The sequence below is a fragment of the Manis javanica genome, chromosome 14 (assembly GCF_040802235.1).
Source record: "Manis javanica isolate MJ-LG chromosome 14, MJ_LKY, whole genome shotgun sequence".
NCBI lineage: Eukaryota > Metazoa > Chordata > Mammalia > Pholidota > Manidae > Manis > Manis javanica.
In genome coordinates, this window is record NC_133169.1 from 51170044 (window position 1) to 51186433 (window position 16390).

General features: G+C 51.2%; 1 protein-coding gene across 22 annotated transcripts in view; it reads right to left on the reverse strand.

Annotated features, from left to right (window-relative positions):
• LOC108388420 (uncharacterized) overlaps window positions 1–16390 on the reverse strand; it is an 89880-nt gene that overhangs the window by 31693 nt on the left and 41797 nt on the right. For 2 of the 22 annotated variants that reach the window (XM_073221088.1, XM_073221085.1), the window contains one exon: window positions 7–378. The exons of 6 other annotated variants lie outside the window; for them this stretch is intronic. In XM_073221088.1, the coding sequence (XP_073077189.1) occupies window positions 348–378 (31 nt within the window). In that variant the 3' untranslated portion in view covers window positions 7–347. 14 more of the 22 variants (XM_037001955.2, XM_037001940.2, XM_037001957.2 and 11 more) reach the window with 12 other exon arrangements.

Consider the following 16390-nt stretch of genomic DNA (forward strand, 5'->3'; position numbering starts at 1 on the left):
CTGGCCAGGAGAGAAGAGAGACTTGTCTTTCTCGGAGCCACTGCCTCAAAGCTCTCACCAGACGTGAGACGGAGCCACCCTGCAGCCCGCAGGATGTCCTCCCAACCGCCACAGACTGAGGCTTTGCTCATTTTATCCTAAGGAAAATCTTTGCAGGGTTTCTTTTGCATTAAGAGTGGTCCCTCCTTCTCATTAAACACTCAACCATTTTTCAGGGAAAAGGTGGCCCACGAAGCTGTGCACAGAAGAGCTGTAATCCACTGAATTCACTGCGTGAGTTTATGCGGGACACCCACTTGCAAGAAACGCATGAGAACAGCAATGGTGGTGGTCTTCGGGTAGTGGGATTAGAGGTACTGTATCTTCTTCCTTTCATTTCTGTAACTTAAAATGCTCTACAATGACCTAAATTACTTATGAGGAAAAAATTACATGTACATATATATGAAAAGCATCAGGGGCTGCCTTTCGTGGGGCCACAAGCTGGGCTTGAGTTGTTACTTGAACGGGTCCTGTCCAGGCCTTGCTGTAGGGCCTGGGAGACTCATGGCTTTCCCTTCCCGGCTTTGGTTGGCCTGGGGAGCCAAGACACTGGACAAGAAGCTCTCTAGAGTCCTTGGCAGCTCCATAATGGAAGTTTCCACCTTAGTCTGGTTCACCACAGCTCCATGCCCAGCTTCCAGTGCTCCTCTGTTCCTAGAAGACTTATTCAGGCCTTGAGGCCACTCCTGCCTCTCACCAGCCTCATGTCTCCCCTGGGAGCCCCTCCCTCCTGGCATTTGTCTGCAGCACAGTCTGCACTTCTCAGAGCCCTGCCCTTCCTTGAAGAACAAAGCCTGCCCAAATCCTGTGTGGCCTGCTGGCCTGCTGACCCGGCTTTCCTCTAACTTGTGTGTAACAATGGCTCCCATTTATTGACTGCTAACTTCAGGTCACACAGCAAAAGCACTCTCATTCAATTCCAGACCACCAGTAGCTGCAAAAAATACAAAAGGGAACAGCACACCATGGAGTTGTGCAGTGGGGTGACCCTATTTGATTCTCTCTCACCTCTGAGGGATGTACTATTTCAGTGATAATATAAGTGAGGCTCAGAGAGGTCATTAACTCACCCATGGTCACACAGTGGGTTTGTGGCAGAGCTAGGACTTGATCTCAAGTCAGCTCACTCCAAGTTTCTTCATGCTCACAGTGGTGTCTTCCTCAGCAGCTCCCACCTTCCATCACTGGAGGGCAGTGGGGATAGGGGGAGTGCTCTTGAGTTGAACAGAAGGACCCAGTACATGTCTGGTGGTGGCATTGATCACAACGAGTTCAACCAATCTTTCTTGCTCAATGGGCAAGTCTTCCCAGAGTGGCTGGGAGCTCTGGGGGCAGGGACAGGCCTGTTTTGGTCACTGTTACATTCCAGCATCTAGCAGTGCCTTATGCACAGTACCTGCTCAATAAATGAATTCATGATTATTCACCACAGTGAAGGCAACAACATGAGCTAACATGGAAGGACCGCCTGCCACGAGCCAGCCCTCAGGGCATCTGCAGAAGAGATGAGGAGAAATATAAGACTGGTGGCGAGGGCCATGGCATGGGGCGTTGCGCCAAGAAAGTGTCTATGTAAACACTGTGAGAACATAAAGAAATGGGTAGCAGCCCTCGGTGGTCCTACCCTGTGGGAGGCCACGCCAACAGGGTGTCCACATCACAGCTAGAGCACACCGACTGCGAAGCACACACCTCAACTTGCCATCTGCACCCATGGTTCTCTCTGTTCAGGCCACACCTGGACACTTACTGCCTCTGCAAACTGGATAACCAGCACCCTGTGGCCATAAGACAATCAGCCTGGAAAATGGTGATATTTAGTTTGAAGAATAAAAAGGAGGCTCATCTGTAACATGTGAGGGGTGGCCAGTGGGCAGCAGTCCAGGTCACGCCCTGCAGAAGCCCATTCTAGCTGGCTGGGCTGTGCGGAGGCAGAGCAGAGGAAGCAGGGGCCTAGGGAGCTGCCTGTCTGGGACCTGGTGAGGCCTCCCTCTCTACGGCATGCACTCCGCTCACCTGCTCACACAGCAAGGTTATGTCACCCATGGCCTACTCCAGGCTAGGGAAATAAGGATGGAGGAGACAAGCCTGTAACCTTAGAAAACACCAGCCCTGAGGAGACATCAGGGAACACTGGTTGATCTTCCTTTGATGCAGTGACATGTCAAAGGATGTCCTCCAATCCTAAATCGCTGGGTGGACTTTATCTTCCCTTCCCTCTAAGCCCCTGGGCTGCTGTGACAGCTGTGCAGCCACGAGTGTGGCCCTCTGGAACGCTGTTCCAAAAGGGACTCACGCAGGAGAGAGCTCATTCTGCTGCCCCATCCATTCACTGTCCTGTTCAGGGCAGGATATGACATACACACACTTGTATTTTTTTATTGTGAGAAATAATTATGCAGAAAATGCACAAAACATATGGTCAGCCTACTACGTATAAAGTACAAAATAAATGTTTGTATAATCACCAGCTGGTGAAGAGCTAAAACAGTGGCGACACCCTCAAAGAACCCTGTATCTCTCTCCTGATCACAACCCCAACCACCTGCTGTGGTCATAACTAAATTGACTATTGTGACAATAATTTCTGGCTTTTTATAGTTTTGCCTCCTCTGCATGTATCCTTCAACAATCTGGTCCAGTTTTTCCAGCTGGTAAAATTTCATGAGGGGAATTACACTCTATGCATTCTTGTGTGTGTCTCGCTCATCTTATTGGTGAGAGTCAGCCATTATTGCAGCATTATTATCCAATATTACTGCAAGTGGCTGCAGTCCATTCATTTTCACTGCAGGAATGCTGCACAATAGATTTGTGTTCTCTGTTACTGTTGGCATCAGGCCTCTTCCTGGCGCTGTGTGGATATTCTGTGGCACATGGGTAAGAGATTGGTTAGAGCAGATTCTGAGGAGTGGGGCTCTGGGTTATAGTGTATATGTATTTTCATCTTTACCAAATCACTTGTGTACTTTTTAATTCTGAAAACGTTTCTCAGGGAAACAGTGCTGTAACACCCCTGCATTGTCTGGGTAGAGGAAATGAGGTATGTTTCCCCTTGCCATTTGGCCGGCCCAACTTCTGTCCTCAGAACCCATAGGCTGGGTACCCTTGGCAGCAGGATCCTCTCCAGTCTCCCTACCTCAGTGATGCAACTGGGTGGGGGGTGGGAGGAGGTTAAGAATGAGGAAGTGGGAACCAAATATGAGGGCCACAGAGAAGTCCAGGCCTCAAACCTCAATGTTTCAGTAGCATACTCCATGGGAGAGGAAAGTGCGAGCTGCCCGAGGAGCAGGCCAAGCAGGCGCCGAGCCCACCAGTGCCAAGGCGTGCTACCTGACAAGCTGCCACTTTGCACTAGGTTCCTGTACCAAAGTCCCTCTATGCAATCCTCACCCCAGCACTGTGAGGTAGGTGTCACCATCCCCATGTCTCAGATGACGACACCAAGGCACAGAGACATTGAGTGGCTGGCAACACAGTGCAATGGTTAATAGTGTGGGATCTGCACCTGTTTAAACTGGGCTTAAAGTAGAGCTTCCTTCATTTCTGGTGCAACCTTGGGCATCTAACTTCCTTTAGCCTCAGTTTCTTCATCTGTAAAACAGGACTAGCTGCCTCAAGGGCTGTAGAGACAGTAAAAAGAGATAACGTGTAGAAGGAGCTTGGCAGAGTGCCTGTCACAAAGGCAGAGTGAGAACTGTGTGATGGGAACTGCGGAGTTCCCAGCCGACAGGCAGGACATGGGAGGGATGGGGGCAGGGGACTGCTCATCTTGGCCACTAGGCCAAGGCCACTAAGCTGAGAGAGCTGGTCCAGTGTGTGTGAGGACTCAGGCACCAGCTCGGGCCACACGGACTCTGAAGCACAGGAACAGGGGCAGTCCTACCCTGGCACCTTTGCCCGGAGCTCTTGACCAATCTGTGGCACTTCAAAGGACAGTGATTTCTGACAGGGAGCAGCAGGGGCCCTGAGCATGGAAGCTCAGTGCTGGCCTGGCCTCCGGGAGGCAGCACTGTCGGGCGGCAGCCAGCACTGTCAGGCGGCAGCCGTGGCAGCCAATGGGCAGTGAAGCCTGTTGCTAAGGTCACTGGTGAACCTTATTTGGCGACACTGGGCTGACCCTGCATTCACCTCTGAGAACCCTGGGAAACGCCAACCGCAGATGAGAAATGAACGTCTCCAAACCACAACTGCATTTCCTTTGAGAAAAGATTCGGCTCTCCTCTCCAGCCTGCCTCTCAGGCTGAATGCCTTTTATACAATGGCTGCAGCCTCCTGGAAGAAGGACCCAGGCAGGGAGTCTTCTACAAACCTGGCCTGGCAGGCTTGGGCAGGAAGAGGGCAGGGCTACTGTGCAGGTGGCCCCAGGACCCAGCAGGGGCCTTGAACTAAAGCTCTGTTTTCAGCCTGGCAGCTGCAGCCCCTGCCCAGGCCTCCCGCACACACCCTGAAGTGCTCCTGGCCCCACTTCCTGTGGGCCTGGGAAGTGGCTGGTATGAGGAAGACCCGTGGCACGCAGGGAGGAAGTGGGTCTGCCCAGGCCTGCACCATCTGCACTGGCCACACTCTCTGGTGCAGCCTTCAGCTCAAACGGTTGGCGGTTTCAGCTTTTCACCTCCCTTTGCTGTATCTCCTTGCTTAGCTTTAAGTAAGTAGAACTGTGGCCCCACCCAGACAAGTGTGGGAGGGAAGTGGTGCCTTCAATATTTCCAAAATAACACTCACTCTTTCCTCATATCGCACAGCACCTTCGAGTCTGGGAACAGGGATCACGTTTGCTTTCTTACTGGATCCTCGCAAGCCTGGCTCAGGGCTAAGGGAGTAAGAGCCAGCAGTGACTGGGCCTTCGCCATGTGTCAGGAACACCAATCAGCTCCCAGAAGCCACCATCCTTGTCCCACTTTACAGAAGAGAGAAATGAGGTGAAGAGAGATTCAGTAACTGGCTCAGGGACACACAGTCCATGAATGAACGGACAGGACAGAGATTTTACCCCAGAGTCTTGAGTCCGCAGTTGGCCCTATTAGCTCCTCGTTATACTGCCTTTCAAGGCACACACACAAGAACAAATCCCATTTACAGGTGAGAAAGGGAGGCTGAGAAGGCTGAAAGGGTGCTGTGGGGCCTGAAGCCAGGGTTGCTCCGCTGTCCATGTCTCCTTCCACAGGACAGTCCACCAGCACCCGAATCTGCCCTGAAGCCCCAGCTTGGCTCCTTCTGACCCACAGGCTAAATGTGGCCTTTTATTCTGTGTAGCCAAGGGAGCCAGTGTCCCAGCCTGTCTAGAAGAGACTATTTGAGCTCATTGGTCACGTAAGGGATGGGGCAAGGCCAGGGCCATCGGATGCGCCTCAGGAGATCCCCCAAGACCACCTGCTCCCGCTCCTAGGTGGACAGTCCAGCCTTCCGAGGGCTGGGAGCTGGGGACCACAGGCAGAGAGTTGGGGCACCTGTCCACAGCATCCTCTCCTGGAGGCACTTTGAAGGGCTCGGGTGGGGCCTGGGCTGGAGGGCACCGAAGCAGACTGCTTTCCCGGGTGCTGTCCTTCCCTTCAGGCTGCCTCACTCACTGAACACTTGTTTGTGTGCACCTACCAGGTGTCAGGTACTATTCCAAGCATCAAGGCAGCAATGAAGAACACAGACTGGATTCCAGGACTCACAGAATTTAGTTCCAGTGAAGGAGCCCGACATTAGGAAAAAAATCACACAGGCAACTGAAAGGCATGGGGCACAATGACAGGGTACAACTTCAGGGTCTCAACCTAAGGAGTGAATGGAACTGGGGGGTAGGGCGGCTGTTCCCTGAGGAAGGGCCATCTCAGGAGACAGAGGCCTGGGGGGGTGGTGTGGAGCTGTGGGTGGTACAGTTCCTGGCCCCATCCTGCTGCCCTCCTCTCTCCCCCGCATTCCAGCCCATCAGGAAATCTGCTTCCAGGAAGCTGCCTTGCTGGTGTCCTTCAAAGCTGCCCCCAAGTGGTGCTTTTGCTGGCAGCTGCGCTTCATGTTTGTGCCTCTGTGTGTGTGTGTGTGTGTGTGTGTGTGTGTGTGTGTGTGTGGTGTGTATGACAGCCCACATGTGCCTGTGTGCACATGTGACAACTTATGTGCGTGTGTGTGCGCACGCACGTGTGTGTGTGTGTGGTGTGGTGTGTTGGGGGGACAAGCAGAGAGGGGAACCAAGATTTTTTATCTTTGATCCTCAGCTAAACTCAAGCACCTCCTCAGCAAAGTCCTGCGAATACACGTGGCAGAGTGCCAGACAGGCCAAGGGGTGAAGGCAGCCGGAAGGGCAAGAAGCTGCTGGTATGAAATGTTTAATTCTGAGAAACAGTTTCAGAATCAAACATTTTCAGATTCACTGAGAGCCAAAGCCCTTCCTAAAGTACCTCTGAAAATAATTTTTCAGCTTGAAGTGTGAAACTAGCTTTTCCTAGAGAGGTAACCCTCCAGGGCTGACTGCAGGCCGGCAGCCTCAGAGCAGCGGCAGCTGGGGGCCGGCCCGCTGGTGCCTCCTGGCCTGCGGCCACCACCCACACAACTTTGCTCACTTCGGCTGCTTCCAGGACCCCTTGCTGCCTTCACTGAACAGGACTCTCCCCTCATTAACCAGGGGCACTCTCAGTGGAAGAAACCCCTGCATGGGGCTGCAAGGCTGTGATTTCCCTTTTCACTTTCCAGTTTCCATTTACTAGCAGCTCCACTCCCCACGCCTTAGGGGCTGAGGGGCAAGAGAAGTATGCCAGCCCACTCCCTGGGGCTCTCACAGCGGTAGGTTGTTAAGGTTCAGATTGCTGGCTTCCCAGTCTCTGAGGCCTTCAGTGACTCTGATGCAGCCTGCGGCCCCCACTCTGGTGGCACAGCCCCAGGGAAACAGTCGGAGCACCTCTGAGGCACAGCCCCGTCCCTCTCTAAGTCTCTTCCCACAGCGCGTGCTTGGGCAGGTTTGCTCAGCATTCCCTGCGCCTTCCCCACCCGGTGCTGGGTGCCAGTTCTTGGGCCTGGAGCTCTGCAGGACGTCCAGGCTATGGCCTCACACAGGCTCCTCTCTTCCTCACACTCCAAAGTTCCCTTTAAGATGCTCATGTGTAGTGTAGTAGGCAATAAAAACAAAACAAGAAAGAAAAATTCCATTAAGGGCTCTTAGGTCCTTTTGTTCTGTCCCTTGCTCCAACTTGTTTACAATTTATAGCCTAACTCCAAAAAGGTTTTAAGGACATTTATATTGTCTCCCTGTTTCCCACCCCGAGAGTGTGTGTGTGTGTGTGTGTGTGTGTGTGTGTGTGTGTGTGTGTGTGTGTGTCTTCCAATGTACGCTTGCTTTAGTTTGACCTTGGAAGGAGCAGGTGGCCAGGTCCTCAAGCCTGGCAGATGCAGACCTTTCCTAATCGCTAGGGCAAATTTGTTCTTCAGTGTTTCTAGTAGCAAGTTTTGATCAATCATTAATCAAAGTTGTAATAAAAAGATAATCTTCTCAGGACTGGGCTATAAAGATCCTGGCTGAAACCTTAAATAACCCTTCTGGGGAGACCTCAAAGCCAAGTGAGAAGGGTCTCGTGTCTGTGTCTGGATTTGGAAGTAAATGAAGGCACCATCCATCTCTAATGGATAGTAGGCACAGACATGAACTTCAGTCACCTGAGTGGCTGGGGCCTCTCACTGCCGAGGCAGCTGGCTGTACTCAGGCTCCTGGACCAGGTGGCAAAGCTGGGAAAGGAGGGTGTAGCTGGGCCTAAATGTGAGGGCTTGGGGGCACCTCACAGCATGTGACAGCTGTGGCGTGCCTCTGGGGCCAGGGCTGATTGCAGTGGAGGCAGTGTGGCCCCGAGGGCCCACAGAGCCTATAGAATAGAAGGAGCCCCTCTCTGATAGCTTGAGCCTATCCTGCTGACTTGCCGTTCTGCAGGGCAGTGGTGCCTGGGCTAAAGGAGGAGGCCCGCTTCCGATGGGAGGAGAAAAGGGGATGGTTGCTCCTCCCCATGATCCAGCAGGGGTCAGAGGCTGTGGGGTTCTCCTCCTCTCCCAGCTGCCTCACAGTGGAGGGCGGTTCTGCTCTTTGGGCCATAAGGTCACAGGCTCCAGGCAGGCTGCAGAAGCAGGATCTAGGAGCTAGAATCAACAGGGATAATACAAAGCCCAGCACCAGGTCCAAGGAGCAAGGACACCAGGGCAGAGCATGGGGCCCTGGGCCAAGCATAGCCTGGACCAACAGACTCAGGTTTAGCTGTCACAACCTTCACGGAAGCCACGACTGCGTCATCCAAGAGAGCCGACGTGCTCACACGGACATGTCTAGGATGCAGAGCATCTGAGCGGGGGAGAGTCATGCACTGCTCTCTCCAACCCCTGCCAATACACTACTGGGCTTGCTCTGGAGCCACATTTCAGGCACATGGAAGAAATGGCATTTTCAGAGAAGTCCAACCCAAGAGGTACAAGGGAGTGAAGTTGGGTATGATAAATTGTTCAAAGGACTGCTGTTCTGGATGGCTCAGAGGGAGGAAGACAGCACTGATGGGAACACTGGAGACACAGATGTGAGGAGGAGACTTCCTGTAGGTCCAATGTGGTCTCCAAAGGTAGATATATATACACATCCACACAGACATGCATGCACACCCACACACACCTTTTTTTTTTTGAGAGAGAACAGAGAAGGAATAGAAAGATACACACTGAGATTTTAACACTGGCCCTCTCTAGCTGGTAAGATTATGAATAATTTAAATCTTTTCCCCTTGAGCTTACTAATAGTTTCTAAAATGTCCATAATATACCCAAATTATTTTTAATCACGGTCAAATATATATAACATAAAATGTACCATTTTCAGCACTATACTGCAGTTCAACGGCGTTAAGTACATGCACATGGCCATGCAGTGATCAATCCACCGAGTGCCAGATATTTTTTCATCATCTTCAACAGAAACAGAAGCCATTAAGCTGACCCTCACTGCCCTGCACCACCAGCAGCAGGCAGCCTCCTTTCTGCATTGTCCCCATCAGTCTGACTACTCTCAGTACCTGACGTAAGCAGTCATACGAGATTTGTCCTTTTGTGTCTGGTTTATTTCACTTCTTTGCACAATGTTTCCAAACTCCATCCATGTTGTAGCATGTGGCAGAATTTCATCCCTTTTCGTTGCTGAATAATGTCCCATTGTGTATATGTACATATCACATTTTGTTTCTCCATTCATCTGTCAACAGACATGCGAATTGTTTCTACCTTTTGGCTATTGTGAATAATGCTGACAGGAGATGGGTGAACTGTATCTTTGTGTCCCTGTTTTTAATTCTTTTGGGTACATAACCCAGAATTGGAATTGCTGAATCACATGGCAATTCTATGCTTAATTTTTTGAGGCAACAACATACCATTTTCCATAGCAACTAAACCATTTTACATTCCCACCAGCAATGCACGAGGATTCTAATTTTTCTACATCCTTACAAACACTTGTTGTTTTTTATTTTTTTGTTAACAGCCATCCTAAAGGGTGTGAAGTAGTATCTCATCGTGGTTTTAATTTGCATTTCTGTACTTATTTTTTTATCTAATTCTGAATCAAATCCTTTGTCCTTTGTTTCTTGACAATATGGACCTTTCTCCCTTTTTCTCCATTTTTGTATTCTTTGCATTGTTTTTGTTTTTAACTGTGGTAAAATACATATAACATAAAACTTACCATCTAACCTTTTGTGGGTGTGCAGTTCAGTACTAGTAAGCTCACATTGCTGTGATGTAACCCAAATTACTTTCACAATGATAAAAAGCAACAAAAGGCCATTGAAGGAAAAAAGGAAGTAGTGGGTTCTCAGCCCCTGGAGATGTTCACACACTTTGGCTCAGTCTTGTCAGGGATGTGCATTCATCTCCTGAGCACCCCAGTGCACTGGGCTCCATCCCAGGCAGGGGGGCTCTGAGGTGAGTGTAGTCTGGTCTCTGCCCTCGGATTTCAGCCTTTGTAGGAGGAGTTACACCCAGAGGGCCAGCCTGTCATGCAGGTGCAGTGTTGGGAAGGTGGCACAGATGAGGTGGCAGGTGAGCTGAGCCTCAAAGGACAAGCAGATGTTTGCAGGTGTGCAAGGACAGAAGGGAACTGGCCTGTGCTGTTGGGCTGTGGCAGTGCTGATCACAACTGCTCTTACATAAGCATTTGTTAATTTCTGTCTGTCTTCCCCACTTGATTCTAAGCGTCATGAGCACAGAGCCAGGTGGACTTGTTCTCTGTTGAACGGGCAGGTGTAAAATGAATACTTGCTGAGTAAGTATGGAGGAGGAACGGGAGAGAGGAGACATCTCCTCCAGCATCTTGGCCTTGAGCGGCAGGGGGCACAGCTGTGCTTCCCGGGGAAGGGCGCAGAGGGAAGCCTTACTTGGATGATGGAGATGGGCACATGGTAAACCCACACCATGGGAGCCAGAGGGGAATGGGAGCTGGAGGCCCAGGCTGGGGAGAACTAAAGGGCGTGACTGCTGGGCAAGGAGCCCTGGAGAGAAGAGAGGCTGGGATGCAGGCTCAGCAGAAGGAGAGGGGTCTCTGTTTTTATGTGACTCAGATGGCGAATATGAACAAGATGGAATGCCAATTGTTGGTAAGGATGTGAAGCAACCGGAGTTCTCCTACTCTGCCGGAGAGAATGCTCTTCCCGTTGTTATTCCAGGACTCAGAGAGCGTGCTGGCTGGTGGTGGGCTCAGGCTACCATTTGGGCCAATCAAGGGAACCCCAACATCTATGCCTGGACCACCAGATATGAAATACTCTATATCTAGAGCAATTTCCAAGATGGGTTTGAATGCACAGGATGTTGCCTAACTGAAAGCCCAGAGTGGGCACTCTGCTCACCTACCTCCAAAATGTCAACTTTGCCTTGTACCTCCTTGCCCCTCATCTCATGTCACACATGTGGCAGGACTTCAGCCAACAGAAGGTAGCCCATGCTCTGTCCAGAGAGTATGTGGGGACCGGCACTGACAGAGCCCCCCTCCCCTCCCATGAGCCCTGGACACTGTGGTGAGCTCCATCAGGGGTTCAGAGCCCCTCTACCTGAGGGATCTTTATGCATGCCTCCTTGCCCCTGCTGGTGGTCCAGCCCCAGGCCCACTGCACAGAGCTCCTGGCCCACCAGACAGGTGGCACATGTGTGAACAGGGAGCCTGCACAGAGTAGCTCTTTCTCCACCTGCACAGTGCATCTGAGGGAAGGAGGATGCTGATTCCGCGTGTGGTCCATATGTCACTGCATCTTCCTTCTCGAGCTGGAGGATGCTGTCACTGAGTCACCAAATGCCACCTTACTTACTGTGGGGCAGCCCAGGGAAGTGGCCAGGAGTCCCTGGGATGTGGCTGCAGCCCAGAGGCAGGGAAGAGATGGGCACAGATGACATGAGGGGAGCTCAGCACGAGACAGTGTGTAATAAGGAGCTGCACTGCAGACTAAGTGCTATGGAGCTCAGGACAGAGAGGGGTCAAGTAGGGGTGGGGTTATCAGGGAAGGTCCCAGATCAGGGCCCCCAAGGTGGGTAGCAGAGAATAGAGGAGACCATTACAGGTGAGGGACCTATATGCAAAGCTGTGGAACTCAAGAGCTGGCCAGGCCTGGACCCATGAGGGACAGCCCCACAGGCTGCTCCTTCACCCTGGAGAAAGCCACAGACAGAACACCTCCCTCAGCCCCACCTAGGCCCCTGGCATATGCCCCACTGTCCCCAGCTTGACCACAACACTGACTTGAGCTGTGTCCCATTCATGCTGGCCTAGAAACTGGGAAGTACCTGGCACAGGGCCCCTCCACTTCCTCCACACGATTGCCTGGGGCTCCGGGGAGACCAGCAAGGGGTCATTTTTGTGGTCAGGAAATATCTGTGGCAGCTGTGGACACCAAAGGCTCTCTATGGATCCTTCTGAAGTGGAGGCTACATTCCCAAAGATTCTCAACTGCCTAAACTCCAGCTGCAATCTCTTGCTTTTTCAGTAGACTCACCTTGGTCTGGGGGATGAAGGTTATCTTTCCCCAGGTCCAGGAGGTTCCCTCAGATCAAAAATACTCTCAGTTCAAGGGCAGGACACTGAGAAACAAAGCAGCAGATGCTAACCTGTGGTTTAATACAATGGTTTTCAACCTTGGCTGCACATTAGAACCACCTAAGGGGCTTCTTAAAAATACTTCTGTCCAAATACTGTAACAGGCACTTTGCAAAAAGAGGATGACATGGCTAAGAAACATATGAAAAGATGCTCAACTGTATTAGTCATCAGGGAAATGCAAATTAAAACCACACTGCGATACCATTACACACCCACCAGAATGGCTAACATGAAAAAGATAGAAAGTTCCAATTGTTGGCAAAGATGCGAAGCAACCGAAACACTCCTACATTGATGGAGGGGTGTAAATTGGTCCTTTGGAAAATAATTCAGCATAAGGTACTAAAGCCAAACATCCTCATATCCATACTTGCCCAGCAATTCCACTTCTAAGTATATATGCAACAGAAATACACAATGGGCTCCATAAGACACTGCTCAGAGCAGTGGTAGCATGGCAATTCCAAAATGCAAACAACAACCCAAATACCCAAATATCCATTAACAGCAGAATGCACAGATAAACTGAGGAATATGCATACAGTGGAATATACTCTAGAGTAAATGAGAAGGAACAAACTCCAACCATGAGCAGAATGACTCACAGACACAATGTCGAGTGGAAGAAGTCAGACACCATTCCATTTGTAGTATATAGAGCTTGAAAACAGGCCAAATGAATTCCTGTTGTTAGAAGTGAGAATGGCGATGACCCCTGGGGGTCGGGGCTGCTGGAGATGTTCTTCTGATGTGGGTGCTGGTTAACATGGGTAAGTTCACTTTGTGAAAGAAAGTTCACTGAGCTTGTACGCTTACCATCTGTGCTTTTTTCCCCATGTATATTCTCCTTCAATAATGACTTCAAATATTTTTTTTAAAAACCTACATCAATTCAAGTCAGTATCTTTGGGGGGCCCAGGCACCCATATTTTTAAATGCCCTACATGACTGTAATGTGCAGGCAGGATGGAGAGCCGCTGGTTTAATTTCTTGAGAAAGGCAGATCCACTCAAAGGCCTCAAATGGTCCTGACAAGGGGTGCTTCCAGCTCGGCTGGGTGAGGTACTGGGTGGGGAGAGGTCTGTCTTTGCTGATGTGAGCAGGCCTCCTGCAGAGCAGTATTGCAGCAGGCTGCTGTCATGTGTCTCTTCCCTGGCAGTGTCTGTTGAAAGCTGGTTGCATCAGCTTGTGATGGTGTGTAATGGGAACAAGGTGGGCCCCGCCCACCCCAGGGAACTGGCTCACTCAGTACAGTTGCAATGGGGCCACTTACACAGAAGTGTCAGCTGGGCCTTCCGGCGACTGCTACCCAGGTCAGAGGCATTGCTGAGGCTCTGACACACTGGGGGAAGGTTCCACTCAGGGTGTCTATGTTTGTGAGTAACAGCCAACTCTGGGTTCCAGAAGAAGACCAAACTCCCTGTTCTCTGGGTCCAGATTAGGAACTTGCAACATCCTGCTGTCAGCTCAAGTGCCTAGACTGAAAATTGTCCTTCCTCTCTGTGTGGTTAGTGGCAGCCACCCTAGCAATGGCCACCTCCAGCATAGTCTGGTCAAACTACAGGCAGCTTGGACAGGACAAGACAGGTCACAGGCTTACATACTGCACAGCTGATCTGCCCACCATGGCCCCCTCTACTCTCCCAGGCGAGCATGGACCATGAGCCTTCTGCTCTGGGAGGGGCAGTACAGAAAGGCTTCAGAGGCTTCCCTCAGCCTCCACCATCCAGCCACAGGCCGGCTCTTCTGGCCATGTCTCTGTATGTCTGCTTCCCCCAGCGTCACGTCCTCAGATCAAGAGTGAACAGGAAGGGGCCTCAGGCCTCCTGCCACTCTGCTGAGGGGGACGCTGGGGGGCATTGGCTGGGCTCACTGGGCTGAGGGACCAGATGGCGTGGGCTGGGAGAGCACAAGCTAAACTGACAGAGGCTCCATCACTCCAAGGCTGCCACAGTAAGAACAAACAAATCCATCTCCAATTGCCCAGTCTCCTCCTCCCCTGCCAAAAAAAATCCTAGAGGTAAAAGCAGCATGGACATGGGAGCCGGGGTGTAAAGGCTTAAGTGTTCCTCTCCACTTCAGTTTGCTCAGGAGGAAGTGGGGCGAGGGTCCATGGCTCTGCTGGAGTGGGCTGGAGGGTGGCTTGGGCCCTGAGGGTGGGGCGTGTGGTGGGGACCTCAGCCACCATGTGCCACCTCATGCCCTGGCCTATGAACACCCCATGGCCACCCCTGCCAGTCAGAACGGCACTACCCTTCCTGTTGTCTTTTTAAAGGAGCATTATGAAATGTTTCCTTTTTGTACCTCAGGAAACGGGTGGCCAGGAAGAGATCTTGATTCTACTTTTCCCCTAGAGGTGCGTGTACTTCAAAGGGGTGCACAAATGAAACGAAACGGAGGGCCGCCCAGCCAGCAGGGTGAGGAAGCGAGGGGATCCGGGGAGCGCTGCTGCAGGAGAGCCCTGAGGGCAGACCTCAGGGGGCTGCAGGACAGCTGGGCCACGCCATACTCCTCTGGGTGTGAGTGTGACAGGGGTGGGCGGGCAGGGCTAGGCCATGGGCCTCTCTGGGCTCCAGTTTATCCTCGTCTCCAGGGCTGACTGGCACACAGGACACCTCAGTGCAAAAGCATCAAAGAAGCCACTGACCGGGAAGCACAGAGGCCTGGTGGGTCCGACCTGAGGGACTCCTAATGTCAGATCTGGGGGAATCCCATCCAGACACAGCCTGGATGTCCCCAGAACATCCAGTTTACCTTAAAAGACCTAGCATGGATTTGTTATCCAAGAAGGTCATTAATCCTTTTCTGAAATTACTGATATATTCCAGTCTGTCACATAATTTCTGAAAGTCATCATAAATTTACTCCTGGTTTCTTTATTTTATTTACATACGTATTTTTCTTCTCAAAATGTTCCATTAAGTAATATTTTCCTATATGGAGAAGTTATCAGTCCAGTACCCTCTATCATGTATAGAAGTTAAAAAAAAGGAAGTAAATTAAAAAAACCCCGAGTAGCCCAGAGATGCCACAAAGCTCAAGCCCAGGACCCCTAGGAGGATCTCTCAGGGCTCAGTCAGGGACTGTTCTTATTTTAGATACAAATCAGAAACAGTTTCTGTATGCTAGAGTCCCGGGAAACAGATGCGCCCTGTCTCAGCAGCAGAGGGGAGCTTAAGGAAGGACTGCTCATACAGCGGCAGCAGGAGGAGGGGAACAACAGGGGAAGGAGAGGCACCCTGGAGCCAGAACAGTGGGGCGCTCCTCCCAGGGCCTGAAGGGAGGACGCAAGCTGGACACTGGAACCTAGAGAGGCTGCTGGTGGCAGGTGTGGCTGTAGGGGCAGGAATTCACCCCGCGGGCCTGAGGTCTGGCAAGGGAGGGGCTGGCGATAAGCACCCTAAAGCACCCCAACATTACTACCCAGTCTCCTGCAGGAGTCTTCAGCTGGCACACCCAACTGGAAGCCTGAGGACATGGAGCCTGGTGGATGCAATCCACAAAGGGCAGAAAATGGGTAGGGGCAGGGTGGGGCAGGGGGGTGGCGGTTCCCTGCACAGTCATCTTGTTTAACCATTAAAAAGAATAAATTAGGAGTTAATATGCTGTAGTGTGGCACCCTCACCACAAATAAGCGGAACAAGAGGCAGCCAGAGACAGAGAGGACCATGAAAAAGGGTTTAAGGAATTCTAGCACAGTGATCTGGCTCCCCATCATGGAGGGACAAATGGCTCTATTAGGCTTATTACTTCATGCGTATGTTCATAATGATGACTGAATTATCAACATAGGTTAAATGTGGCTAACAGAGCTTTAACAAGACAGGAAAGATTTTAACACAATTCAGAGATAGATCCATCCACAAGTACAACAGTGCTTCTGGTGAAACATGTCAAGTTTTCACACGTCTGCATCTCCTTTCTCTCCTGAAGTGCCACTAAAATGCCAATCAAGAAACAAAATGGTATGAACCCTCAGGAGCAAAGAGAACGAACGGTAAAGGAAACATCAGTGGACGAGAGATTTCCACCGACTCTGGGGAGCCAGAAAGCAGATGACAGCTGACATACAGGGGTCAAGTCTTTCACAGGCCTGCAGGGAGATGCTGACTGGAGGCAAGCTGCTTCACCCCCAGAACCCTGGAGGAGCTCAGACCTTGGGGGGACCAGGTGTTATGATAGTGGGGGTCAGGCATGGGGGGTGTGGTACAGAATGAAGGAAACTGGTTGGAATCCTCCCATCCCATCTCATAC